The 27,441-nt window shown below is 48.0% G+C and overlaps 1 protein-coding gene across 6 annotated transcripts in view; it reads right to left on the bottom strand.

Annotated features, from left to right (window-relative positions):
- MARCHF10 (membrane associated ring-CH-type finger 10) overlaps positions 1 to 27,441 on the bottom strand; it is a 112,275-nt gene that overhangs the window by 3,007 nt on the left and 81,827 nt on the right. For all 6 annotated transcript variants that reach the window (XM_017882953.1, XM_017882952.1, XM_017882954.1 and 3 more), the window contains 4 exons: positions 21,815 to 21,981; positions 19,383 to 19,492; positions 7,816 to 7,929; positions 1,446 to 1,488 (listed from right to left, as the gene is read on the bottom strand). In XM_017882953.1, the coding sequence (XP_017738442.1) occupies positions 1,446 to 1,488; positions 7,816 to 7,929; positions 19,383 to 19,492; positions 21,815 to 21,981 (434 nt within the window). The remainder of the gene's footprint in view (positions 1 to 1,445; positions 1,489 to 7,815; positions 7,930 to 19,382; positions 19,493 to 21,814; positions 21,982 to 27,441) is intronic.

Below are 27,441 nucleotides of genomic sequence, written 5' to 3'. Positions count from 1 at the left end.
CGCGGCTGGACGGAGCGCGGGGCCGCAGCGACCAGGCCGGGCTCCCCGTCGCACCGCTTCCGGAGCGGGAGGCCCTCGCCGAGGCAGACTCTGGGACGCGCGAGGCGGGCGGCGGCGGGGAGCCGCGGGGCCGAGGCGCAGGGCGTTTTCCCCGGAGGTGCTGCGTGCGCCCGCGACACAAAGGTCTTTTAAAGACCTCGCAGCGCCTTTCCCGGCTGCGGAGGCGGGAGCAGCAGCTGCGTCCGCCGGGGGGACAAGGCCGGGGTCGGGGGCGGCAGCGCGAGGGGGCGCTGGGATCGGCCGGACCCCGCGGTGGCGCTCGGGCTGGGACTCCCGGGCTCCTTTTGTGAGCGGAAGGCACGGCCTTCCCCGGGTCTCTGAAAACGGTCAGTTCGGCCTCGCAGGGCTGCGTGCCCGGAATAATAAATTGGCTTCTCTAGGGTCGTAATCCGGGCCCCACCCCGAGCCGCTCTGAGCTGGTTCGCGCCTTCCAGGCAGGACTATTGGGGGTTCTCAAAAGCACCCCGTGGTCGGCTGTGTGCGGACCACCGGGGTCCGGTTTGAACACGATTCCAGGGCCCCACCCCATCGCCAGAAGCGGAATCTCGGGGCGGGGCCCAGGAATCCGAGTTTTTGGTGAGTTCCCGGGTGATTCTGATGGCACAACCCATGTGGGAGCCACTGTTCCAACGGCTTTTGGGACAGGCAGCTGTGAAATTTTCCCCCAGAGGAATCTCTGGGGACCCAATTGTCATACACCCCTCGATTCACTGCGGTGTTGATTCTGCCTCCTGATGTTCTTCCCGAGTCTGACTTCGAGCCCGCCTGCTTTATTAACCACGTTTTTCTCCAGTCGGTTTTTTTTTTTTAATGGAAAAGGAACAGGGAGAAGACTTTTCTCGAACCTGTTTGCAGAGAGCCGTCTTGCCTGCTTTGAGGGCCCTTTCTCGGGAGACCTGTTTGCTTTGTTCAGCCTCTGAATTCAGCAGACCCAAAATCCACCAAGGCCACTAGCTTGTGAGTGAATGTGGTCCCTTCAGGTAAGGGCCAGACAGCCCCTGCCAGGGCTTGGGGAGGGTTTTCCTAGAGGAATCCTGGCAGTAAAAAAACCAACCCCCAAACTCTCCAAGTGCTGGACGCTGGAGAATCCCAGCAAGGAAAAGGAACAAATCTTATCTCATGCCGGAAGATAACCTCTTCCCTTTGTGGGCGCTTTTCCTTGCGTTCAGGATGAATTAAAATTCTTATCTGCTCTGCATCCAGTGAACTTGGCCTCGCCTTCCTGATTGTTTGCTGCGGCTGACTTTCCCAAGCTTTGGGGGGTTATTTTTGCCTCTGGGTGGTGGTCATTCCTTCCTTCCATGGCATTAGGTTCAACACAGTCACAGAAAAAGAGAAATTTAGCAAACACCCTCAAAATGGCAGGACTGGGCCCCAAAACCTACTTTCATTTTCCTCTGTTCTGGGTTGTGGGTAATTTCTTGACAACTACAAGAAAGAAGACAACGAGAAATGAATTGTTATTCCAATGCAATTGTGAACAGATGTATAACCTCCTAGTTGCAGGAACGTTCTAGGAATCCCTTGCACCACCTTAAAGGGGCAGGAAAACGGGCAGAGGTGCTGAGGGCTGGGTGAGTGCTAAGCATTGGCAGGGCTCAGCCTCATCCTAAGGAGAGCTGCAGCCATAACCTGGGTCACCTTTGTTGTCTCGGGCTTCTAAATTTGGCAGCGAGAACAGACTCGCTTCCTTTGAGCAATTGATCTGAATAGCAGAATCCCATTCTGATGGTCCGAATCACATTTACAGGCTGTGGGGGTGAAGGCCGTGCTAATTGGCCACTTGCCTCACCACTGGCTTTGAAACAATCACTTGTATTCTCTTCCCGGCAGGAAGCAGCAGACCCATCAAGGCCCTGGGCTGGCTCTTTGTTCTGACTTTATGGCATTTTATGCCACAATAAGAAACACTGTGTACTCCGTGGGAGCCCATTGTACCAGGCTGCAAGGATGTGGGCCCTGGTGCAGAGGGCCTGGTGCTCTTCCCCAGGAAGAAGAGGGGCTTTGTGACAGGCTGGGGGACAAAACAAGGGGTGCTGGACAGTTACTGGGGCAACTGCCTGGCCAGTGTGGAGGCAGCTTTAGTCCCTGGGACAGTTTCTGTGCCCAAGGAGAGGGAGGGCAGGGGAAGGATGGAATTTCGTCTAGAGTAGCAGGTCCTGGTTACCTGGTAAATTATGCATCAGGACTGGGCTAGCCATTGCCTCCGTTTTCTCTGGGCTCCCGAGACAACCTCCACCTGCCTCTAGATTCTGTGCCAGCTGAGCGTATCTATCTCACCAACTCTTGTTCCACCAGGAAACTGCATCTTGGTGAGTGGGAAGTTTTTGTAACTGTGGACCAAACCTGGGCTTCCCATGTTTTGGGTTGATCTGGTCCTTAGAGAGAAGAGCTTTTGGTTTTGTAGAAATGATATGCATGGGGGCGGGGGTAGTCACAGTCTATCCAGTCTCACACGTGAATGAACCAACGGGGATTTGAGAATGGCTTCTAGATCCTACCTGCCTCCCCAGCCAGCCCCTGGGCTCCCTTCCCCTGCACCTAGCCTGAAGTTTTTCACTATTAACGGCACACCTGGGACAGAAGACAGAGGAGGGTCCTCGCTGCAGGAGATCGCTGTAATAATCAGATAGAGACAAGACCTGGGCTGGGAGGAAGCCAGGACATGGGGGTTGGGGGACTAAGCCCTGACAAATGGAGTGCTCCGTGTTGGGGCTGAAAGGGAAGGAGGAGAGGGAAGGCAAGGCCCTTTAGCTTCACCTCGAAGGTGGGGTCAGGTGAGGCTGGTGGGTCCTGTCTTCTCTGGAGATGCTCGCTGACAAGCACCTGAAGGGAGGAAAGGCCAGCTTCCTGCTGACCACTTGCAGAGGCGAGCATTCAGTGCTTCTGCCAGCCTGTCCCTCACCCCACACCCACCCGTCCTTCCCATGTCCGATGCTCCCCACGCGGGGCCCCTTATTACCCCGTGCCATTGCAGCAGCCTCCCAGCGGTTTTCTTTCCCCTCCAGTGTGGCTGCCCAAGTTCTCCCCGCAAAACCCACATCTCCTGGCCTGCCAATCCCAGGCTGGAAACTGTTCCATGGCCTCCAGAGCCACTCACAAACCCTTCCCGCTCCCTGCCTGCACCTTAGGCTCTTTCTCTGCCCTTCCTGGCCACACACCTCCCTGACTTTCCCCAAACATGCAGGTCTTTCCATGTCTCTGTGCGTTTCCATTTCCCTCTGCATGGAATACTCCCATCACACCTATCCTTGCCCATCTGCCAAACCCTTCAGGATTCTGGGTCAACATCATCTCCACAGTGGATCCGCTGATGACAGCAGTAATGGAAGCAGGTTTGCCACCAGTCTCCCAAAGAAGTGGGAACACTGATTGCAAAGGGCACAATCTGATTGGATGAAAAGCGAGGCCTCAGAAGCATTGGCACATGTCCCCGAAGAGCTGGGCTGGAGGTCTGTCCTACAGGAGGGGTGGTGGGGGGTGAGAATGGCAGTGCCCCATTTCATCCGACTGCTCTGTGTTCCCCACATCTGACCCAACCTTCCGTTACAACACAGGCACATTTGTGGATACTCGGTTACATGTGTGTTCTGTCCTTAGACTCTGAGTCTCTTCTAGGAAAGGAGTGTCTTAATCATCTTTGTATTCCCAGAATCTAGTTTAGAGGCTAGTACATAGTAGGTTTGCAGAAAATCTTTGAATAGCGGCCGAGGTGGGAGGATTTCTTGAGACCAGGAATTCAAGACCAGCCTGGGTAAGCAAGACCCCATCTCTACAAAAAATAAAAAATTAGCCAGGCGTAGTGGTGGACGCATCGCAGCTACTCAGGAGTCTGAGGTGGGAGGATCACTTGAGCCCAGGCATTCAAGCTGCAATGAGCTGTCATCCCGCCAGTGCACTCCAGCCTGGGCAACAGAGTGAGACCCTGTCTCAAAAAGAGAAAGAAAATCTTTGAGTAAATAATATATGTTGAACTTGGAAGTATTCCTTTACCTAGAATATTGTTCTCTCTCCAAATTTTGTACCATCAGTTTCTCCAAAACATAACTCAGGACTCGCCTCCTGGAAAAAGTAAGTTCTGATTCAGTAGTTGACTGTGCATCAGAACGTTACTGAGCACCTATTAGGTACTAGGCATTTTCTAGGCACTGGAGGCCTGTGAGATACAAAAGAGATAAAGGTTCCCATGCCCAAGTTGTTAATGAGTGCTCCCAGCCCATGCGGGCCACTTCCTTATCTGGCAGAATCACTTGGGACGTCTGTAAACACTCAGTGCTCCCGGCATCCGTAGTGCCAGGGACATGGTCAGCAGTCAGATGTGACTCACTGTGTGCCCAGCATTATGAGAGACAGGCATAGAAAGCCTGGCTTTGCATTCAAATAGCTCACAACTTCACTGAGACCAGTTGTTCATAGGATTGCAGGAAATCCCAGGGAGCCCCAGCCAGGGAAGAGCTTATGTTGTCAATTTCACAGCCTCTAAGAATTCACTGGGTCCACTAGTTCTCTTGCACAGGTGCTACTTTCCAGTTATTTCCTGGTTTTATAAATATGTGTCTCCTTTTTCAACTCCTTCACACGCTCTTTACGGAAAGGGATATCATGGCATCATGTCTAATGTCTAGCAGCTTGTTTCCCTGTTCCTCATCTCAGCACCTGGTACAGGGCAGTGCATGAATGGATGAGAAATGATCACCACCATTAAGAGGCATTTGTCAGCTAGGCACGGTGGCTCACACCTGTAATCCCAGCATTTTGGAAGGCCAAGGTGGGTGGATCACCTGAGGTCAGGAGTTCCAGACCAGCCTGACCAACATGGCGAAACCCTGCCTCTACTGAAAATACACAAATTAGCCGGGCATGGTGGCGCACACCGATAATCCCAGCTACTCAGGAGGCTGAGGCAGGAGAATCACTGGAACCCCGGAGGTGGACGTTGCAGTGAGCTGAGATTGTGCCACTGCATTATAGCCTGGGCGACAGAGCAAGACTGTGTCTCAAAAAAAATAAAAAACAAAACAAAAAGACAGGAATCCGTCACTAGGTCTCTTAATGAGACACAACCAAGAAACACAGTGTGAGTGAGTTCAACAGTTCTGGTAGATAAAGGAGAGGGAAGGACTTTTCTCCTTAGTGCCTCTCTTTTGCTAAATGTTACTATCAGATTCTGAATGTTTTCTACAAGAAATGACTGAGATGCAAATCAAGAAGTGTGAATTTAACAAGAGCCAGTTTGTTTCCTACTTTCAATTGGGTGCCCTTTTTTTTTTTTTTTTTTTTTTTTCTCAAAAAACAGGGTCTCTCTCTGTCACCCAGGCTGGAGTACGGTGGCACAATCATGGCTCACTGCAGTGTCAACCTCCCTGCAGCATCAACGGCACCTCGCCTGGGTGCCTCTTAACTGGTTATCTGTACCTGTTACTGCTTGGTAGTCTAAGTGTGTGAGATCAATTTCAGGGTTTCTCCAATTCAATGTGAGCTTGTGGTGAGAGAAGAGTGTCCCTGGTCCCTCCTGCTGCTTTTTGCTCTGGTTCCCAGCTTGCTCCTGGTACAACTTCTTCCTAGTCCAGGACAGATTTACTGGAAGTTTCTTTAGAGGCAGTGCTTTAGGGCTTTGGTCTTCATCCGTTGGGTTGTACTGTTTGTGGTTTGTCATGTTTGCTTTGCAGGCCTGGTAGCTAATGCTGCTTGCATTGGCTCACTGCTCTTAGGGCCATCTGTAACCTGTATCAACCCCGGATGCTTTGAAGTTCAATGTGCAATAAAAAGTTCATTAAAAAGATGTGGAATCATGAAAATAAGGTTACAGAAATGTTAACAAAGGATCATTTCCTGCTTCTAGTACTTTTCTTTTTTAAAAAATATATTTCTCTGAGAAATTTATGTCACCATTAAAACCATGGAATAGTTTAGGAAGGACAGGCCTGGGTCAAAATGAGGGTGAGATTCTTGAGGAGATGTCTTGGCAGAGCCCCAGCCTGTTTTCTTAATTGAGAGCTCAGGGTCTAAGGAGAGAATGTAAGCCAGAAAAAAAAAAAAAAAAAAAAATCTAGGTTTCTCATGACTAACGGTTTTTTGTTTTTTTTTGTTTTTTTTTGAGACAGTCTCATTCTGTCACCCAGGCTGGAGTGCAGTGGCACAATCTCAGCTCACTGCAACCTCTGTCTTCTGGGTTCAAGCGATTCTCCTGCCTCAACCTCCCGAATAGCTGGGATTACAGGCGTGTGCCACCACACACAGCTACTTTTTTTGTAATTTTAGTAGAGACAGGGTTTCACCATGTTGGCCAGGTTGGTCTCAAATTCCTGACCTCAAGTGATGCGCCCAGCTCGACCTCCCAAATTGCTGGGATTACAGGCGTGAGCCACCGTGCCCAGCCCTAGCATTTTAAATAGGGATGGCTCTAAATGGATGGAAACAGTCCATGGTCATACAGAGTCTGCAGCCATGTAAGGAATTACATGTAGAATGACATATGGCAGGTGTCTCTCGTCCACGTGAAGTGACTGGGGAGAAAGAGAGAGAGGAAGAGAGGAGAGAAGAAAATAAAAAGAAGGAAAGGTGTACAGGATGGGGTGGCAGTGTCATTAAAACTACCTTGTGGCACTATCAGTGGCTTGTCTATTGCCACACTGGCTCACTTTCCAGTCATGACCTTCTGACACGAGCAGAGGTCCAGAGCCAAGCCTCAAGGTCCAGAGCTAAGCCAGAGGCCAAGAGCCAAGGCTCAAGGGGTATCCTGGGATCCAAAACACTGCCAGCAGACCAGCCCCTGGCATGACCTTAAGGGTAAGGGTGGTAACCTGTCCTCACAGTGCCCCTGCCTGGCCAGGCACAGAGAGGCATTTGACAAAGCAGGAAGTCCCTTGTGGCTCAAGGTGCTGATTTGACAATGACCAAGTGTACTAAGACACTGCAGAGGTGGACCCGTCCAACTGCCTCATTTGGGTTGACTTTGTTAAGGCCAGGCTCCAGTTAGGAGGAGGACTAGGCTTCTCCCTGCATACCATGGAGTCTCCTAGAGAGCCCCAGTTCTGCTGAAGAAAAGGCAACCACAGATGATCACTCCTGGTAAATATATCATCTTCTCTAATCACAAATGGTGCCACTATCATCATCTTTATTTCTTGGCAGCCTGTCTCTTTCAACAGGTACATACGCTGGCATAATATGTCCTGGGGCACAGACAGCTCTTGTGGGGAAGATTCCTCTTTTCTTTTCTTTCTTTTTTTTTTAATATATATATTTTCATTTTTGTAGAGGTGGGGTCTCGCTGTGTTGCCCAGGCTGGTCTCAAATTCCTGGCCTCAAGTGATCCTCCTAGTTCGGCCTTGCAAAGCACTGGGATTATAGGCATGAGCCATCACACCCAGCCAGGTCCCTCTTTTTCACAGGTCCTCCATGTTCAGGCATTGGGGGTGCCCACACATAATACACAACCAGCCCCTGCATCCTTGCTGTCCTCTATTTTTGGGGGGCAAATATCCCTAGAGGCTCACTCACTTATATGACCATTGATGACAATTTAATTACTACTTGTGTTCAATAATAAGCAATTATGTGATCATTGCTTACTTTTCAGCCAGAGGGTCACCGTGTATACATTTAGCAGCTGCTAAATCTTAGTCCTAACAATGACAGTCCCATATCCTCCCAAGTGACTGTGAGGACCTCAACAGCTTGCACATCTAATAAACAGCACTGCAGGGTTTTCAGGGCTGCCACCGGGCAGCTCTGGGTCACAGCCAGACTTACCCTCTCTCTTTCCACCTGGTTGTGATTGAGCCTCATGAGTTCTGCAAACCTCTGCTCATAGAGGTGAAGCAGCAGCACCAGGTACAAGCCTGAATTCATCAGGTCGTTTTGTGCCTACAAATGGAAAAGAAAGCTCTTCAGTTCATCTGTAAAATAGTCATCGTCTAAATTGTGGGGTGCAGGGTAACAAGGCTAAGAGGTGACAAGAACTGGGACCAAAGCCCAAGCTCCAAGGCAAGTCCTGCTCTTGGGGACCAGAAGACAGAGCAGGAGGAGATCCAGGGTAGAGGCCAGGGCAGTCACTCCCCTGGGATTTTTTACTATCTAGTGGAGGATGCTTTGAGAAAGTTCCATTTTCCAGGCTTGATCCCATTCCACATTTATTGAGCAGTTACGTATGCAAAGCCTTGAGCTGGATCAACATCCTGGGGAACACAGGGCAACAAGCCTCAGAACTCCCTGCTGGGACGCCATCACCTGGTGTGGGGGAGAGAACTTCATCCGTAAACAGCTCCAGCACAAGCTGGATGTGCTACAACAGAGATGCACCAGGCTGTGTCTGTAACGTTCTCAGCAGTCACAGATGTCCCCTTGTGGAAGGCTTCCCGAGGAGCCTTGTTTGCCCCTGTCATTCCTTTGCTCCCCAGTCCCTAAGCATTCGTCTTGATCTTGCATACCATCTTTTGCACTTAACGTTTCCGCTTTTTCTTGAGGAGTGGGCTGTGTTTCGTTTCTCTCGCTCATGCTCAGAACAGGCGCTACACAGGGAGGATGTGATGGTCTGGCTGGCTTCTCTGTCCTCAGCACTTCGGCTTTGCTGCAAAGTAGGCTGTGCTCACTCTAGACCTTTCACAGACCTTCCACAAATCAGCAGTGTGAGTAACAACTACTCCTATCCCTCTATAGGGGAAGGAGGGGAAGGCCCTTTCAGTCCCCATCTTTCCCCTGAGTGGGGGTCTTGGGATGGGCCAGGCGGTGCTCACAAAGCCACCCAGCCCCCGGGGACTGGAGTCCCCAGCAGAGGGCATGGCCCCTTCTGTCACCCTTGGGAAAGGTTGCAACTGTGACTCTATCGGTCCAGGATAACGAAGCGTGGGCATGAACGACACAGTGAGCACTCAGTGTCTTGGCTGCCTTCTTCCTGCAGCAGCGCGGGTGCCACATCTCCCCGTTCTCATTAGATCCAGCGCAGCTCAGGAGGTCGGCACAGAACCCACCTCTCCCAGGACCAAGCAGCTGCCAGAAAAGGCACAGAAGTTGAGGAAGGATTGATGCGCTCTTCCTTCTGAATCGGGGCCAACTCTGGATCTTGGTGACAGCTGGCCCTGAGGTCACCGTTGCAGGCCTCTCCACCATTCTACAGCTCCATCTTCGAAGGCCCCAATCCTCTGTCCTTAGTGGTTAGCCTCCTATTTTTAGCCTTTGGTCGTGCTTTTTTGTGTTCTGCTGACCTTGGCCTAGGGCGAGCAGAGAACAAGTTGCTTGTTTTCACTTTTTCTGTTTTATTTATTTTATTTTTGAGACTGAGTCTTGCTCTGTTGCCCAGGCTGGAGTGCAATGGCACGATTTCCGCTCACTGTAACCTCCACCTCCCAGGTTCAAGCAATTCTGCCTAAGCCTCCCGAGTAGCTGGGATTACAGGTGTGCACCACCACGCCCAGCTAATTTTTGTATTTTTAGTAGAGATGGGGTTTCATCATGTTGGCCAGGCTGGTCTCTAACTCCTGACCGCAGGTGATCCACCTGCCTTGGCCTCCCAAAGTGCTGGGATTACAGGCATGAGCCACCCTGCCCAGCCACTTTTTCTGTTTTAATTGCCTCCTCCTGCCCTCCCCATGAGTCTGTGCCTGCCTCCAACTGTCTCGTCAACCACCTCTTCTGAGAATCCTTTCTCACCTGGCTTTTAGCTCCTCCTCACCAACCAAGCCTTGGCCCTTGTTTGTTTTCCTCAGCCCCGGCTTCCTCCTGCAAAACTGCCAGTGGTTCTCTCACCAGTGCTCTTTGCCAGCCAGCTTTTATGCTCAAGACACTCGGATGCATAATGGCAAATCAATCAGCTAGAAAATGGCTTGGAACTATCAGGTTTGTCAAAGCATTCAGGGAAATCATTTACTTTTTATGACTCAATAAGGCCCAGAGGCATGCAGATGGGAAAATATCCACTAATGTTTTCTGCAGATAATTTGAAAAGTCACTTCTAGCAGATTGTGTCTCTTCTCTGGTCTGTGGGAGGGAACCTGTCACACGGCGCCATCAATCTCGCCGGCTCGGTTCCTTTATGTGCGCCCTTTGCAGAGCTGGTGATGCTCGACAAAGGGGCTCAGCCCACCAGTCAGAGCAGGCGTGTGATAGTCAACTCCGAATCAGCCTTTATACTCCTGAGCTACAAGTGGGAGGCATTTGTTAACTCAAAGAGTTCCACCGCACTTGGCCGGCCAGGGCCAAATGAACGAGGTTTTGGAGCAGTGCTTACTGGAGTTACAGCCGATCCACTCCTTCCTTGTCTCAATCACATCACACTTTGACTCCCACATGGAGTTCCCTTTGTGTGCCAGACTGAAGGGAATGGGGGTGGCATTAATAGGAGGGGACGGGGACATTAAAAAGGAGAAGGCATGTGAAACAGCGCACAAGTGCTCCGGAGATCTCAGCCCACCTGCCAGTTGTTTTCTCCATTTTGCTGATATTCATTTAGGCCAAGAGACTTGCTACTGGTGGAAATTCTCAATATATTCCACTTAAAGAAGTTGACGGCCTGGCTGAACGTTCTGTCAAGTCTTCAGATATGTTCAACAGTGCTCCCAGGTATAAAGGTGATTAGGTGACTGCGTGTGTCTGAGGACATCTGTCCTTGGCTGAGATGGAGCCAGGCCAGGCCTGTGCTTCAGAGCAGTGACAGCCTGAGGCCCACTGAGGCTCTCCTGTGTGGCAGAGCAAGGATGGCAGGGGTGCGTTCCAATGCACAGTGAGCAAGGGCCCCTGGAGTGTGCCTTACTTGGAAAGTGCTTCCGGCTGAGGTGGGCAGTGTAGGGCCACTGGACACTGACTTTAGGCAGAGTTTTAACTGTGCAGGGCCAAAGTGACTCAACTTCTAATGGAGGAGAAGTAACCTCTGTTCTGCCTGTTTCCCCAAAGCATGGTAGTAAAGTGAGCTAATATATGCGATCTCACAAAAAAATACATCCTACAAGAGGCAAGATTTAAAGACAGGATTCCAGGTAAATTGTCTGGGCGTAAGATCTGTGAGAGCAAGGCCTGCATCTGTCTTGTTTGCTCCTGACTCCTAGTGCCTGGCCCAGTGCCTGGTATACTGTGCATGCTCTATAAATATATGCACAGATGAAGTAATGAGAAAAAAATGCAAAATTGTGATGGATCAGACAGTGACCCATTCAGTCACAACGTTTGAATCTAGTGGCTCCAGCTTTAACATGCATCAGAAATACTGAGCAGCCCTTTTCAAACACAGTTGCTAGACAGTCTCCTCCCCTCCCCTCCCTTCCCCTCCTCTCCCCTCCCCCTTCTCCTCTTTTTTTGAGACAGAGTCTCACTCTGTCACCCAGGCTGGAGTGCAATGGTGTTATCTGGGCTCACTGCAACGTCCGCCTCCCAGGTTTAAGGATTCTCCTGCCTCAGCCTCCCGAGTAGCTGGGATTACAGGTGTGTGCCACCACGCCCAGCTAATTTTTGTATTTTTAGTAGAGATGGGGTTTCACCATGTTGGCCAGGCTGGTCTCGAACTCCTGACCCCAAGTGATGTACCAGCCTCGGCCTTTCAAAGTGTTGGGATTACAGGCATGAGCCACTGTGCCTGGCTTCACTGCTCCTCCTTTCATCCCTGCAGTTCTGATTCAGTTGGGCTGGAGTGGAGCCCAAGAATGTGTCCTTCTAACAAGTTCCCAGGTGATGCTAATGCTACTGGTTTGGGGACCACCCATTTTTGAGAACCACTGTTCTAAACTAAGGGTGAGCACTTGGTGGCTGCTGAGCTGAATCTGGCCTGTGGGTGTGCTGTGGTTGGATGGAAGGAAGCAAGAAGGAAGGTAGAAAAGAAGAGCATGGCCGTCTTTAGTTGGGGGAGCGCTTTTCATTTTGCCACAAATGCCAGCATGCCCAATGGCAGGATACCTAGAAGATTACCATCGTTTGTTGTCTGCCTGGGCTCTATGGTATTTGAGTGTGTAACCTGTGACCTAAACTTTCCTTAAACCTGTTTTCTCCTCATCCATTTTGGAGGCTGGAATGTTATTTGGATCGCTGCATGCTGCTATCCAGGAGTTCTGCCCTCCACCCCAAATCCGAGCGCCCAACTAGAATCCAATACAAGTCCTGCTTCCAGGCAACAGCCAACGCTCACAGGAGCAAATATAGGCTGGCCTCACACATGGCACTACCGAAAGAGGCAGGGGAAAGGAGGGCTGTACTGCCTCAGGCCCTGACAGACCTGAGATGAAACCGCCAGGTCCCTGGGGCCCCACAGCTGCTCTTGTCTAATGATCCCCTCTGCAGATGCTTGTAGGAGTTCCTAATCTAGCCGCTTGAGGCCTGGTAGCAGGCCTTGACCTTGGGGCCCATACTGGAGCCCTGTTAGCGCCTGTGAGCGGCATCTGCCCTGCTCCCACCAGAAGTACAGAACTAAGGTAGGAAAAAGTGCTCCGATGGGGCCCCCTTCACACCCTCAGAGGCCACCGACAGTGCTGACCGGGCAACTAAAGGACACGCTCTGATCTGTGCTCAGGTCCCAGGTGAGGCGTCCATCCCAGATGTCACAGACTTCACTCCAAGGCCTGGTGGACAGAAGGCCCGGTGGATAGAAGGCCCACTCCTCTCTTTCCTTCCGCTTTTAAACATCTCTTCTTCAGAAGGGTCTTCTCTGGTTCAGAGAGCAAGTCGGAGCCCCACAGCTGTTCCCCCGGCGGGCTGCACCGTCCGCGTTTTGACCTCCACCCGCAGGGATTGCTCACTCCAGTCTTTGCTGCTGGTTGTACCCGCTCCAGGTCTTGGGCACCGGCAGCATTTCCAGCACAGTAGCTCACAGGCAGCAGGTGTTAATAAGTATTTGAAAAGTTAGTTAAACTGGCTGGGTGTGGTGGCTCACACCTATAATCCCAGCACTTTGGGAGGGAGGCCAAGGTGGGAAGATCACTTGAGCCTAAGATTTTGAGACCAGCCTGGGCAACAAAGTGAGACAGACCCCATCTCTCAAAGAAAAAAAAAAAAAGCAGGGTGTGGTGGCACACACCTGTGGACCCAGCTACTTAGGAGGCTGAGGCAGGAGGATCCCTTGAACCCAGGAGGGACCCTGGCCCCATCCCAGAGCTGGGGTTAGACCTGGGTTGGGCCTGGGTATCACCATTTTAATAGAAAAAACAACCTGCAGCTAAATGTTAGAAGTTGTCATTTTGGGTGGTAAATTATAAGAAATTTTGTATGGTTTTGTAATTAAACAAAAGCAAAACAAAAAAATTTTCTAAGTGGGAAAATATATAAGAAAAACAGTCCGTTCACTAGTCAGTCAGTTTGAGGTCAAGTGAGAACCAGGCTGAGCTGAAGCCAGTTCTCGGTTTCTTTTGGTTTGGCCCTTTTCTTGGTACATGTCTAGACTTATACACGTAGAAAGTGGTGCCCCTTCTCCGGAAGGGAACCCATTTGCCAAGAACAAGCTGTGGGGGGTGGCCAGGAGGCCCTGGTGAGCCAGGTTTGGGAGCGAGGGGGAGGGACCAGGCACACAAGGCACAGGTGTCCACGTCACCTCCAAGGCCAGACTGACGGCCCCCCGCAGCTGGGCTTGTCCCCTCAGTGGGCTCGCTGCGCCTCGGGGATGAGCTGAGGTTCAGTGATATTGTAGATATCTTTGTGTTCAACAACAGTTGCTTCAGTCTTTATCCATGGTGAGCTTCAGAATTCGCCCAAGTCAGTCCCCCTGGGGTCTGGGGTTTCGCCCAGGCTGTGAGCAGACAAGCACTATGAATTCCCAGCAGGTCTTGGGGACAGTCGGGACTGCAGTGAGGTGTGAGCCCTCAGCTGCCGTCAGAGAGCAGCTGCCCGTGCTATGGCCCTGCTCTCCCCACAGGGCGGGCCTGGCAGCCTAGTTGCCACCTGGGATGATAATGCGGGCATTTCCAAAAGGCTCTGATGGCCTGTGAAGTTCTCACTGAAACAAATTTAAAATCATTTCTGCTTCCACGTGGAGCAATGACTGTGCTGGATGCTTTCTGTTTCCCCTGTGGATCCATGCCCCTCCTGCTCTGTGGCCCAGGGGTCAGCCCCAGGGCTTTCCCCAGCCGGGCTCCCTTGCCCTCTGGCATCCCACTGGGTTTGGCACATGGGAGGCCCCGGTAGGAGACCCAAGGGCAGAGGAGGGAGAAGCTGGGTGTCTCTTCCCCAGTCCCTCTCTGCTGGGTGTGGTGTGACAGTGGTTGCTGTCTTCTGCTGAAGGCCACAGGCTGCTGGTGGCTGTCCCTTAGCTACAGCGCTCATGATCCTGGCCACACTGCTAGTCCCAGGACACCTCCTCGTTCCTTGCTGCTTTCTTTTGCTGCCCACATTTCCCTCTTCTCTGCTGCCTTCCTCACTTGCCCCTTTTGAATGTGCCACCGTCTCTTCCAACCAGATCCTGGCTGATACAATTACTGTTATAGTTCGTTCTAGAAGGTGCTTGTAGCCAGTTATCTCAACTCGGAGGGTGCGGTGGGGCCGAGGATATGGATGTGACCCAGATGGGTCACCAATGACTGATGGACTCGAGGCCAGTCATTGGTGCACTTAGCTTTCTCCCCTGAGTGCCAAGTTAGTTGAGCGTCTCTACAGCTGTAATCTGACGATTCTCGTGCGTGGAGCCTTCTCTGCACACACTCTGTCTATGAGGTGATGTACTCAAGTCGTCCTACATCCAAACCTGTGAGGTGTGAGTTAACATCTCTCACCTTCTACAGATGAGAGAGCTGAGGTCCAGAGAGTTGCCATAGTTTCCTCAAGGTCATGAGGCCACTCTGGGGAAGAGAGTAGGGTTTAGATTGAGATCTTAATCAAAGCTGGTAGGCTTTTCAGGGGGACACGTGGCCTCAGACTACATGAGTGCACATATCTTAGTACAGATGGAAAAATGCGCTGCTGCTGGGTCAGTTCTATAAATACCATTGATAAAGGACATTAGATGGTGGCAGCAGCTTGGCAGAGGGAGAACCATGTGGAAAGGCTTGGGGCCAAAAGGGGTCTTTTCTAGACAAGGCATTGCCCCGGGCTGCATGGTGTTTATGATGTCTGTAGATTGCTCTGATAGATAGTATTCTGGGCGACCCATCCTCATGTGAACAGGTCCTCCTCAGGAGATTCGGCAGGCTCCATTGCCCAAAATGATCTATTTCTTGAGATGAACCTGTCGGCGCCCTGGCTGGCACCTGACCTCAGGCACTGAGAGGTTCTGGTTTCTTTCAGTATTTCGCCTCCCACATGCTCAGCGTCCAGGAATGTGAGTCGCTCTGTTTATCGTCTCAGATCTTAGTGCCTGGTGGTTATGATGCAGTGATGTGAGACCTTCAGGCCTCAAAACACTATTTATTTCTCAAAAAGCCCTTCTCCTCTCCCCTTCCCTGCCCTCCCTTCTCTTCCTGTCTTCTTTTCTCTTTTTTCTTGTTCTTTCTCTAACCTCCTGATGCCTAACCTCTATAATGCTGCTGTGGCATTATGCCCTAACTTACTCATTGAACTCTTCAAGTATCCTTCATTCTTGTCAGTATTTTGTTCTTTGGTCTACACCCTTAGACATTTAAACAAGGAAACTGCAGAATTGCCCAGACTCACACAAATCATTTTGACTTAACTGTCAAAACGTCGGCCAAAAAAAAGGTCTGGTCAATATTTATTGACTGCTTATAATGTGGAAATCACCTTCCAGATCAGCCCCATCCAACAGAATACACTCAGAGGTACAAACACACATCGCAGATGTAATTTTAAAATTTCTAGTAGCCACATTAAAGAAGTAAAAAGAAACTGGTGAAATTAATTTTAACAATATAATTTGTTAACCTAATATTTTCAAATGATCATTTCCGTATGTAATTTTTACATTCTTTGTGTTTTTTTTTTTTTGATATTTTACTTTTTTTGGCATTAAGTATTTGCCTGAGAAAATCTTTATTTCTCCTGTGTTCTTGAAGGATAATTTTGCAGGGTACAGAAATCTAGGTTGTTCAGTTTTTTCTTTTAACACTTTAAATATTTTGTTTCTCTGTCTTCTTGCTTTCTGGGAAGTCAGATGTCATTCTTATCTTTATTCCTCTTTAGGGAAGGTGTTTTTCCCCTCTGGCCTCTTACAGGATTTTTTTCTTTATTTTTGATTTTTTTTTTCCATTTTAAATATGATATGTCATGGTGATGGGGTTTTGCATTTATCTTGTTTGGTGTTCTCTGAGCTTCCTGGATTTGTGATTTGGTGTCTGACATTAATTTGGGGGAAATTCTCAATCACTATTGCTTCAAATATTTCTCTGTTCCTTTCTCTTTTTATTCTCCTTCTGGGTATTCCCATGGTGTGTCTATTGCACCTTTTGGATAGTTGTCTCATAAGTTCTTGCATATCCTGCTGTGTTTTTTCTTTTTTTCCCAATCTTTGTTCTGTTTTTCCATTTTGGGCAGTTTCTATTGGGATAGCCTTAAGCTCAAAGATTCTTTTTTTTTTTTTTTTTTTTTTGAGACAGAGTCTTGCTCTGTTGCCCAGGCTGGAGTGCAGTGGCGCGATCTCGGCTCACTGCAAGCTCTGCCTCCCAGGTTCAAGCCATTCTCCTGCCTCAGTCTCCTGAGTAGCTGGGACTACAGGCGCCCACCACCACGCCTGGCTAATTTTTTCTATGTTTTAGTAGAGACGGGGTTTCACCATGTTAGCCAGGATGGTCTCAATCTCCTGACCTCGTGATCCACCCATCTTGGCCTCCCAAAGTGCTGGGATTACAGGCATGAGCCACCACGCCCAGCCAAAGATTCTTTCCTCAGTTGTATCCAGTCTACTAATAAGCCCATCAAAGGCATTCTTCATTTGTTAGTGTTTTTCATGTCTATGATTTCTTTTTCTTTCTAAGAATTTCCATCCTTCTGTGTACACTGCCCATCTGTTCTTGAGTGCTGTCTACTTTACCTGTTACAGTTCTTAGCATATTAATCATAGTGTTTTACATTCCTGGGCTGGTAATTCCAACATCCCTGCCATATCTGAGTCTGGTTCTGGTGTTTGCTCTGTTTCTTCAAACTGTGCTTTTCACCTTTGAGTACGCCTTGTAATTTGTTCTTGGTAACCAGACGTGATGTACTGGGTAAAAGGAACTGCTATAAATGGGTTGTTCGCCGTGTGGTGGTGAGGTGTGAGGATAGGGGAAGTGTTCTAGAGTCCTTTGAGATTCTAGGTCCCAGTCTGAGTGAGCCTGTGCCTCTGGACTGTGAACTTCACAAGTGTCTCTCAGTTTCTCTATCCTCCCCCTCCCACCTTAGGTGGGACAAGATGGCTGGAGAGGGCTGCAGTTGAGTATTTCCCTTCTTCCAGTTAGGTATGGGGCTCTGATAAAACCTCCAAAGGTTAGGCTCTGGTTAAATAGTTTTTCCTGAGGGCAAACTTTGTTAGGAAGAACAGAAAGCTCTGGCTTATACCAAAATGGTTACTTTCCCCTCCCCTGCTAGAAGCATGAAGGAATTTTTCTCTGCTATTCACTGTAAGCACCCGGTTGCACTCCTGGATAGAAACCTCACCGAAGGGTGGGGATACCCCTATGACGGGGTTCCCCTGGAGTTTTTGATTCTCAGAGTTGTCTGCACTGAGCCTCCAGCAGTTCATTAATTACAGCTTAAGGTTCCTTGTCCAGCGCTGGTTTCCACAGAGCTTTCTGCTCAGGAGTCTCTGCTCCGGTAAGTTGTGATTCGTTTTTTTGTTTTGTTTTGCTTTTGTTTTTGTTTTGCTTTTGTTTTTGTTTTTTTTGAGATGGAGTCTCACTCTGTCGCCCAGGCTGGAGTGCAATGGTGCGATCTCGGCTCACTGCAACCTCCGCCTCCCAGGTTCAAGTGATTCTCAAGCCTCAGCCTCCTGAGTAGCTGGGATTACAGGCATGCGCCACCACGCCCAGCTAATTTTTGTGTTTTTAGTAGAGATGGGGTTTCGCTGTGTTGGCCAAGCTGGCCTCAAACTTCTGACCTCAAGTGATCCGCCCACCTTGACCTCCCAAAGTGCTGGGATTAGTGATTCTATCTCCCTGTCTCTCCAATTTTAGCGGCAGTGATTTGCTCTGTGACCTCACTTCTCTTATGGATCTAAGAAGGGTTGTTGATTTTGCACTTTATTCAGCTTTTTACTTGTTGTTAAAATGAAGTGACAACTTCAACTTCTGTACATACTGAACTGGAAAGTGTACTAAGTCTTTGAAACTTGGTGTGTGTTTAAAATTAGGTGATATATTACCCTTTGTATTTTTTTGGTACTGTGTCTTTGAAATTTGGTGTGTGTGTGACACTTACAGGATAGGTTGATTAGAACAAGCCACCTGTTCATTAGCCACAAGTGGCTTGTGACTTCTATACTGAACCAAATAGTATTAGGTTGGTGCAGAAGTAATTGTGGATGTTGCCAATGAAAGTGGCAAAACTGCAGTTACTTTTGTACCAGCCTAACAGCTCTAAATGGAAGACTGTTTGCCTGAGAACTGGGTGATTAACTGTTATCTCAGGCATAAATCAACTTCCCACCTGAGGATAACTAACTTTTTTACAATATTAGAAATGCAGTCCAAATACCCTAGGTGAGTTAATTCACTAGGTGGTAAAGATCAGCCAGTAGGCATTTACCTCATGTTTATCAGTCCTAGGTAAAGCAGTTCCTTCTTATCACAGGGCTACTTGATATTTAAATTAGGGGCCTTTTCCTCCAAGACCCTGATTTTTTTTTTCTCTCGTTATTAAATTACTTCTGCAAATGTGGGTGTGGAGCTTGCCAGAATTTTTGGGTATTTCTCTGTGTCCAGTTGCCCACTGATGCTTCTTGCTTTTGTCCCCAACAGCAGGGCAAACTCAACCCGGGACAAATAAGACTTCCAACTCTCGGCCAGGTGCAGTGGCGCACGCCTGTAATTGTAGCACTCTGGGAGGTGGAGGCAGGCAGATCACTTGAGGTCAGGAGTTCGAGACCAGGCTGGGCAACATGGAGAAACCCCATCTCTACTAAAAATACAAAAATTAGCTGGGCGTGGTGGCGCATGCCTGTAATCCCAGCTACTCGGGAAGCTGAGGTAGGAGAATCGCTTGAACCCGGGAGGTGGAGGTTGCAGTGAGCTGAGATCGCACCACTGTACTCCAGCCTGGGCGACAGAGTGAGACTCCATCTCAAAAAAACAAGAAGGCTTTTCAGCTCTCTAGTACTCCAATTTAGTGGCAGGTCTTCTTAGAGAAGTAAGCTAAATGGCTCTTGTCAGACTCCTGCCAGCAGAGACCTTCTACATTTCTTAGATCAGGGAGAAAAGGGAATGTCTTCTCACCCTGCCCCTCCAACATACTTTAGCCCGTGGAGGCAGAGTGGCCACATTTCTTACCTGAGATTGCTGGTGCTTCTGGTAGAACTCAATCATGTTAAAGTCACCCAGGTCAACCAGGAGGCCTTGCTTACACATCTCACAGGTCTTCACGGCACCAAGATCTGCTCCTTAAATTAGATAAAGAATTATATGTACATATAACCATGGGTCTGTTTGTGTTAGCACTTTGGACAGGTGATACTTGGAGAGTGACCTTGTGTGTGTTATGAATTCTGAGCTTGAGTGACCTTCCTTTAAAGCCAGCCATCTTCTGTAGAAAATGACCTTGAATCTGAGAGCTGAAAAAATTTCCTCTGTAGTAATCTATTATGCAAGCTTCATAGAAGTGAAATTCCCATGACTTTTAAATAGCAGATCTTGCTTTCTATTTAAATATAAACATGATGGTTCATAAACTTGGAATTGCTGCAGAGAGGCTAAGAGTCTGTAACACAGGTGTTTGTAAAAACAGTGAATATTCGGCTTTTTTTTTCTTGCAGACCCAACACAGGTCCAAGTAAATAAATTAGTGAGGACCAAAATAGATGGTAGAAGCTATTCTCGATCAATGGCTTAAAAATCTGCCTTTGCTTCTGCCCAGGTAACATTCCCACCTGAGAACAGTGAGAGAGCGAGGGGCCAGGTGTGGGTGCTAGTTACAGGAGTACCTGCGGCCAGCTCATCAACCTGAGCTCAGACTCATCTGGGAAAAGAAATATGAGAAGGCTTCCTTTGTTGCTGTTTTATAAAACAGGCATTCTACATCAGCGTTTTATCCTACTTCCCAAAGTGAAAGTGGAAGATGCAGAACTGGGCTGTTATGTCTAAGCAAACATTCTGTCAGACAGGTTTTTTTGTCCCCCCTTAGTTGCGGCTTTTGACTAATGATGTACTGGTGTTTATTTTATGCATTAGAAAATAGAAGACCTATTAGTTACCTGCATGTGTTTGGTAAAAACAGGGCTTGTGCAGTTTCATACCCCTATTCTATTTCCCCACTGGGGATATAAAGAAACAGTAAATAATAGAGACTTTCAAAGGGCAGGGATGAACAGTAAGTAATCCCTTATCTGCATTTTGTTTGCTTGACTTTATTTTATTTTATTTTTTTTTTTAGCATCATTCAGTAATGCTTTAGGCTACCGAATGTCCCGTGTGTCTTCCGATCGAATCCTGCTGAACACACCCATACAAGCATTGACATTTATGAGCATAGCAGCATTTTCATGACATGTTTCATGGGTAACTTCTTCTGTGTTAGATGTTAATTGGCCCAAATTTCTAGGAAGATAAAGGATTGCATGGCAGAGTTGTTAACCAAAATCCACTTGTTTCTTCCCTCTCCGAAGGACTGAATACTTTGCTCATTATATGGATATGCATTTAAGCTTCTTGATCAGTGGACTTACATTTCTTATGCTAGGGAAGTTGCATAAAATGGGCTGCATGGATGAGACAGTAATATGATTACCCCACATGTTCATTCTGATTCCATGGTGTGCTGTCCTTGGTGAGGGGGCGTGGCAACATCTCAAGGATAGAATAAAGCTCTAAGTCTCCCTGCAGCCTGGAATAGTGACGGCTAAGGAGAAGGATATGGAAGAGGGGGAGAAATAGGATCTGGCTGTGGGGTGATATGTTTTCAGAGAGGTGTGTCTCAAAGAAGCCACAGCTATTTTCTGATCAACTTGCTCTTTGCACTGACGTTCCATGCTTTTTTTTTTTTTGGTTAAAGTTGATCTCATTCCTAAAGCCATGCTTTAAAGAAATCTTCTGTTCTCTGCCCAGAAAACTACAGCTGACCTACCGATGTGGTTGTATTTAGGTTACAACCTGCTCAGGGAGTTGAGAAGGGGCTGCACACCCAGTTATAAGACGCTAGGGAGCTGACAAAATCCGCACATGGGAATTGATCTCATATGGTTCTAGACAATCAGATCAACGCTCTTATCCCTATTGCTAAAAGGCAGCTTTGTTTAGTTTCTTAGGTGACCCCCCAAATAAAAGGAAGTAGCATGCGTATGCTGGGGGTCTCTTATGAGGGACCTTCTGAAGTATTTTGCTGGGTGTCTGCTAGCTGGGCGTGGCCACTGTGTGTCTGCTGAGCTTCCACCAGTGACCCACTTCTTCTGCTTCCTTCCTCCTGAGAGGCGATCTTAGCATCTCTGCTCAAGCCTCAAGCAGAGGTAGAATTCAGTAGTATTTGTTTCCAGAAGTATTTTCTCAGATTAAAAAAATAGCAAAAAACAAAAAACAAACAAACAAAAAAACACAACTCCCTCCCATAAAGACAGTTTTTATGAGCAAGAATCTGGAGCTCAGCCACGTGTCCCTGAGTCGCTGTTCTGCAGAGGAGAGTGAGCTGATGACAAGGCTCCGAGGCCCACACCGTGGTGCCTCGTGTTAATTACATGTCGTGGCACGTTCGCTGCACTTCCTTCCCCACCTACCTGACGTTATTTTCACTTTCAGCCACTTTTTCAGGCACTCTTGATGAACAAACCGCAGGCTTCCCACACAGCCACAAGGCTCCAGGAGGGGGTTGCTTGGGGAACCCCCGGCTATCTGACAGATGCGACACAAGTCTCCCTCCTCCTCGGAGTCCTCCTCCAGGAGACTAAATGGAAAACAAGCCCTCGTGACCAGGAGGCTACATGTTTGCAGTTTCTACAAATACCAGTTCCCAGGGCATTGGCAGTAAGGGAAGAGGGCTCCTGGCACTCACCCACTGCCCCTCTGACCCTACTGAGATGGTTTTAATAATAAAGGCACAAATTCTCTTTTTTTTTTTTTTGAAACAGTCTCACTCTGTTGCCCAGGCCGGAGTGCAGTGGCACAATCTTGGCCCACTGCAGCCTCAACCTCCTCAGGCTCAGGTGATCCTCCCACTTCAGCCTCCCAAGAAGCTGGGATTACAGGTGCATGCCACCACACCTGGCTATTTTAAAAATTATTATTATTATTTTTTTTGAGACGGANTCCCTCCTCCTCGGAGTCCTCCTCCAGGAGACTAAATGGAAAACAAGCCCTCGTGACCAGGAGGCTACATGTTTGCAGTTTCTACAAATACCAGTTCCCAGGGCATTGGCAGTAAGGGAAGAGGGCTCCTGGCACTCACCCACTGCCCCCTCTGACCCTACTGAGATGGTTTTTAATAATAAAGGCACAAATTCTCTTTTTTTTTTTTTTTGAAACAGTCTCACTCTGTTGCCCAGGCCGGAGTGCAGTGGCACAATCTTGGCCCACTGCAGCCTCAACCTCCTCAGGCTCAGGTGATCCTCCCACTTCAGCCTCCCAAGAAACTGGGATTACAGGTGCATGCCACCACACCTGGCTATTTTAAAAATTATTATTATTTTTTTTTTTGAGACGGAGTCTTGCTCTGTCGCCCGGGCTGGAGTGCAGTGGCCAGATCTCAGCTCACTGCAAGCTCTGCCTCCTGGGTTCACGCCATTCTCCTGCCTCAGCCTCCCGAGTAGCTGGGACTACAGGCGCCCGCCACCTCGCCCGGCTAGTTTTTTGTATTTTAGTAGAGACGGGGTTTCACTGTGTTAGCCAGGATGGTCTCGATCTCCTGACCTTGTGATCCGCCCGTCTCGGCCTCCCAAAGTGCTGGGATTACAGGCTTGAGCCACCGCGCCCGGCCTTAAAAATTATTTTGTAGAGATGTAGTCTCACTATGTTGCCCAGACTGGTCTTGAACTCCTGGGCTGAAGTGATCCACAAGCCTTGGCCTCCCAAAGTGCTGCGATTATAGGTGTGAGCCACTGGGCCTGGCCGAGGCACAGATTCTTGTAACAGGCTTCTTTGCAATTGTTGGTACATGTGAGCTGACCTGGAAGACCAGCACGGCCACCATAAATCAAGAGGTAAAGGGATATGGCTACAGAATCATTTCCAAACTGCAGTCAAGGCCAGGAGCCCCTCTCCCTGCCATAGGAAGTTGGTGGGGGTGGCATACTGGTGAATGCATAGGATTCGTGGTCAGGGGGCCTGGGTTTGAGGCCAGCCTCTGAAACTTGTCAGTTGTGTGACATTGGATAAGTTCCTTAATCTTCCCAAGACCCTGTCTCCTGTACAATGTACACTGGGGGTATGTACAGTGAGGGTCATGGTGATAACGCCACTGCCACCTGCTTCCCAGGGTTGTGGCCAGGCTGGCTGTGCGTGATGATGAGGAACCTGTTCTGCAAATTGTAAAGTACATCTGGTGTCTGGCAAGGTGTTGCACACAGAGTTCACTTAATAGATGTTGGTTTAGGTGAATGATGAACCAATAAACCTGGACACAAGCTCCCGAATAACACCACACATGCCAACAAATGATGTCAGCATTCCAGAATGTAAGCGGCTGGAATCTGATGCAGATAAGAACTCATGAAAATGTAAGTAAAATTATTTGTGTCTAATAAATGGTGAGTGAAGAATAGCTGGTCGATGTTTATGTTGGGAGGTTTTAAGAAGCCTAAGGCTATTCTCTTTAGAGTCCTCGCAGGACTGGGGGCGTCTGGTCAAGGAAAAGAAACTGGCTAGGGACTAAAATCAAAAGAGGAAGAAATGGACATTGCTCTGGATGTAGAAATCTATACTCAGTTTCTTGAAAGACCTTTTTTCCCTATGAAAGAGCAGCTCAGTGTAAAGGGGCAGAATTATAGTTTTCCATTATGGACATTCTCAATAACTTAGACATTTTCAACATTTAGACTTTAATACATTTCAACATAATTTCCATATTTTCATAAGTAATTAGGAAGAACATGTGTACATGGGAGTGAGTGCTCCAACTGGTGAAGATAAACTAGAGGGAGACCTTGAAAGTTTGAGAAGGTAGGCAGAAAAGTGGTAGAAGATTATTTTGTTGTTTGTTTTGAGATGGAGTCTCGCTCTGTCACCCAGGCTGGAGTGCAGTGGCTCAATCTCAGCTCATTGCAACCTCCGCCGGCTTCAAGCGATTCTCCTGCCTCAGCCTCCTGAGTAGCTGGGATTACAGGCATGCACCACTACACCAGGCTAATTTTTGTATTTTTGGTAGGGATAGGGTTTCACCATTTTGGCCAGGCTGGTCTCGAACCCTTGACCTCAGGTGATCCGCCTGCCTTGGTCTCTCAAAGTGCTGAGATTACAGGTGTGAGCCACAGCACCTGGCCTAGAAGATTTTTAATTTAGGTAAGTACGAGGGATTTGCATTTGGAAACAAGTGCTCTAAATCAGTGGTTTCCAATAGAAAATAAATGACCATCGGATTCACCGGTAGAGATTTTACAGATTCCTGGGCTCCACCCTTAGAGGTTCTGGTTCAGTATCTGGGGTCCAGAAACCTGAATGTTAAGATGGTCATGCAGGTCTGAAGATCACTGATCTCAACGGGAGGAGGAAGGGCTCTATGGTGCACTTGTTATGGTTGATAAATATCTGACTTTTAACTTAAGGTCCTCCATCTTCTCAAAGGTATAAGTGGGGATCCACTGGCTACCTTACTTTGCAAAAAAAAATTTTTTTTTTTAACAAATAAAAGTGAGGAAGAGACAGAAAAGCACAGAAAAGAAAAGGAGAATCAAGCATAAAATCAATACCCCAAAGTAACTGCTTGTTAATAGTTGAGTCTGGCTGGGAACAGTGGCTCATACCTGTAATCCTAGCACTTTGGGAAGCTGAGGCAGGAGGATGACTTGAGCTCAGGAGTTCAAGCCCAGCCTGGGCAACACAGCGAGACCTTGTCTCGAAAAAAGAAAAGAAAAAAATATCGTTTGGTGTACTAGCCTCTGGTATTACTTCTGTGCACATATTGTTTTACAGAATTGAGACTGCTTTTAGGATTAGCTCAAGATAGCAGGCTAAGCACCCCCATCAGTCTCCTTTCCCACACAAATCTCTTAAATAGACAAAAAAAAAAAGAAAATTAAATAGAATGAATCCACAATAGTGCTGGAAAACAAGCAGGCCAGAAATAATGAGGAATTCTTGGAAAGTTGATGAAGATATGATGATATTGACTAGAGGAAAGGAAATGGCAAACCAAGGCATTCTCACAGAAGCATTGAGAAGGGAAGGGCAGACCCAGGGAAATTCCAGGCTTGGCCGCACCAATGCAGGGGATGGGAGGGTACGAACTCAAGAACTGCTTCAGCACGAGGGGACCAGCTGCTGCCCACTTTCAGATACCCTGTGATGCAGGCAGCACAGTGCCTCTCCCAGGGGAACATCCTGTCATTGTATTCCAAAGAAAGGGAACTCTCCATAAAGGTCAAAGTTTTTTGTTTTGTTAGAGACAGGTCTCACTCTGATGCCCAGTGGCAATCATAGCTCACTGCAACCTCGAGCTCCTGTGTTCAATTGATCCTCCCACCTCGGCCTTCCAAGTAGCTGTGACCACAGGTGCACGCCACCACACCTGGCTAATTTTTTCTTAGAAACAGGGTCTCCTATGTTGCCAGGACTTGTTTCAAAGCTCTGGCCTCAAGCAATCCTGTCTCAGCCTCCCAAAGTACTGGGACTGTGGGGAGTGAGCCACTGCACCTGGCCACAGGTCAAAGTTTTTCAGAAAGTTCATGAATGACATTCAATTACACAAAAACCTCCCATTCAGGAAAGTGGATCTCAGAGGAGAAAAAGCACACAATTGCTGGGGACAGCATGCTGGCCACCTCTCTCTACTAAACCACCCATTCCTTCCTTCATAAAACAACTGGGGGCCACCTGTCACATGTGGAAACCACCAGCATGAATGAGAGGGGACAAGGAAAATAAGTCAGCTGACTCTAGAGGAAATGAATTGTTTAATGAAGGGAGGAGGAAATTCTCAGGAGGATTCAGAGGCTATTGGCAGCTGCTATGTAAAAGGAACAACGAGAGATAAGGAGGATTTCTGGGGATTTAAAAAAATGTGATTAACAAAATAAAAAATTCCAGGTGAAACAATATTAATAGACAAAATATAATTCAGGCTAAAAGTCTAAAGCTAGATATTGATCGATCCACCAAGAAGAGATCAGCCATGGGCTTTAATGCACGAAATAAAAGCAAAATTCTTTTTTTTTTTTTTTTTTTTTTTTTTTTTTTTTGAGACGGAGTCTCGCTCTGTCACCTGGCTGGACTGCAGTGGCCGGATCTCAGCTCACTGCAAGCTCCGCCTCCCGGGTTTACGCCATTCTCCTGCCCCAGCCTCCCGAGTAGCTGGGACTACAGGCGCCAGCCACCTCGCCCGGCTAGCTTTTTGTATTTTTTTAGTAGATACGGGGTTTCACCGTGTTAGCCAGGATAGTCTCGAACTCCTGACCTCGTGATCCGCCCGTCTCGGCCTCCCAAAGTGCTGGGATTACAGGCTTGAGCCACCGCGCCTGGCCAAAAGCAAAATTCTTATACATGCAAAGGAGAATGGGCAAATCCAAATCATACTGGGAGATTTTAATCAATCTCTTTTAGAAATTGACAAACTCAATGGAAAAGAATAAAGTATAAAGGGTTTTTTGTTTGTTTGTTTGTTTGTTTTTGAGACGGTCTCACTCTATTGTCCAGGCCGGAGTGCAGCGGCAAGATCTTGGCTCACTGAAGCCTCTACCGCCTCCTGGGCTCACGTGATCCTCCCACCTCAGCCTCTCAAGTAGCTGGGACCACAGGCACATGCCACCACCCCCAGCTATTTTTTTATTTTTATTTTTTGTAGAGACGGGCTTTTGCCATGTTGCCCAGGCTAATATCGAATTACTGAGCTCAAGGAATCTGCCCACCTTGGCCTCTCAAAGGGTTGGGATTGTAGGTGTGAGCCACCGTACCTGGCCTGAAGGATTTTAACATATGTATTTTATATATATATGCCAACAAAGAGAGAAGAGGGAATGTACAACCTTTTCTAATGCCATAGCATATTTATAAGTATTGAATATGTATTAGGGCACAAAAAATACTGTTTATATTTTCTGAGATCATAATATAATTGAATTAGGATGGGCAATAAAAAATTTTTAAAAGAGGGTAACAAAGAGATTTTATATTTATATATAGATGATATATATTTATTATATATAATTATACTAAAATATTTAATCTATATGTGTATATATAGAAATATATATGTATA

This window comes from Rhinopithecus bieti, unplaced genomic scaffold (assembly GCF_001698545.2).
Source record: "Rhinopithecus bieti isolate Rb0 unplaced genomic scaffold, ASM169854v2 scaffold_12928, whole genome shotgun sequence".
Taxonomy (NCBI): Eukaryota; Metazoa; Chordata; class Mammalia; order Primates; family Cercopithecidae; genus Rhinopithecus; species Rhinopithecus bieti.
This window is presented reverse-complemented; position numbering and strand designations above follow the sequence as displayed.